This window comes from Ceratina calcarata, unplaced genomic scaffold (assembly GCF_001652005.2).
Source record: "Ceratina calcarata isolate Rehan_Ccalc_2016 unplaced genomic scaffold, ASM165200v1 scaffold4443, whole genome shotgun sequence".
NCBI classification, from domain to species: domain Eukaryota; kingdom Metazoa; phylum Arthropoda; class Insecta; order Hymenoptera; family Apidae; genus Ceratina; species Ceratina calcarata.
The window spans coordinates 1-1,213 of NW_017168298.1; the positions used below are offsets into that span (position 1 = coordinate 1).

Here is a 1,213-nt window from a genome sequence, read left to right on the forward strand (position 1 = left end):
TTTTATTTATTATCACAGAGCTTATGTTCTTTTTATAGGAAACAGCCTGCTGTAGGTTCCCCATTTCTGTTATATTCTGTGTATGCTTTATTAGATTCATAATGAAAACTTGACTAATAGTATATTGGATACTAAGGGCGTAATCGTTCATCTCATTCTTCATCATTACATTCTTGAAACTGGTACGAAACTTTTCAAAAACAAATTGGTTAACTCTTGCCTTGACTTGAGGAGAAAGTGCTATCGGGCAGCGTCTGGCCATGAGCGTGAGGGTGCGGATGATTCGGCGGGACAGCGGTCGCTGCATGCGGATGAGGCGCGGCTGGAGGATGAAGAACGTACGAGGCCGTGGGATAAGCGACAGAGCTGACGTAGCCGCCGGAAGTAGTTGAGGACAACTGTTTCCTGAGCCTGGCTCGCCGGTTACTGAACCAGACTTGAATCCTGGCCTCGGTCAACTTGGTCCTTTGCGCCAACTCTTCTCTCGTGTAAATGTCCGGGTACTGCGTCCTTTCGAACGCTCGTTCCAGCTCATCTAATTGATGAGCGGTGAAAGTTGTTCTGCTTCTACGCTGCTTCCGTTTCAGAGGGATTCCTGGCTCGCTGTCGCAATCGGATCCGGAACTGGTTTTGCCTGGAAACAAAACGAACGTCATATGTTAATAGAAATTTAGTAGTATTTAGAATTATTTTCTAAACCAATAAATACTCTGAAATTTTATACAAAAAAAAACATTTTACATCTAACGATGTTTAGGATGCACATACTTCATTATAAAGAAATTTATATTTATAAATTCCATACCACATAATAAAACTAATAAAACCAATAATAACCAGCTTCCACGATACTCCTTAAGGACATCTATCTAAAAAACAACATTTATTTAAAATATACCCAATCTTTTTAAACATGCATATTAAATAATTCCATTGAAGAATTTATGTAATAAATTCGAGTAAATAAGGTACGAAGAAATGGCATTATCTTTATGACGAAGTCGGTAGGAAAGTGGGCGAAAAAAGATTACAGAGTAGAAAATAAGGCGGAGAGGGAAATGACTGGGTCACACGTTTAATAAATATTAATTCCCCATGCACGTGTCACCTGCTCGGCCACGTCTCTCCGTCCAGGTGAATGCACGTCCTGGTTTATGGTTTGTTTTGCCGTAGCGAGAGTTCAAAAGGAACCGCTTCGCGCTCGTACTACGCC

The 1,213-nt window shown here is 40.9% G+C and overlaps 1 protein-coding gene across 1 annotated transcript; it reads right to left on the reverse strand.

Moving 5' to 3' along the window:
• Positions 1-25: 25 nt before the first annotated feature.
• LOC108627173 (paired box protein Pax-3-like) lies at positions 26-634 on the reverse strand (the record flags this gene model as incomplete). Its single annotated transcript, XM_018028268.2, has 1 exon — positions 26-634. A coding segment is annotated over one exon (425 nt), but the record flags the coding sequence as incomplete, so codon positions are not given.
• Positions 635-1,213: the final 579 nt, after the last annotated feature.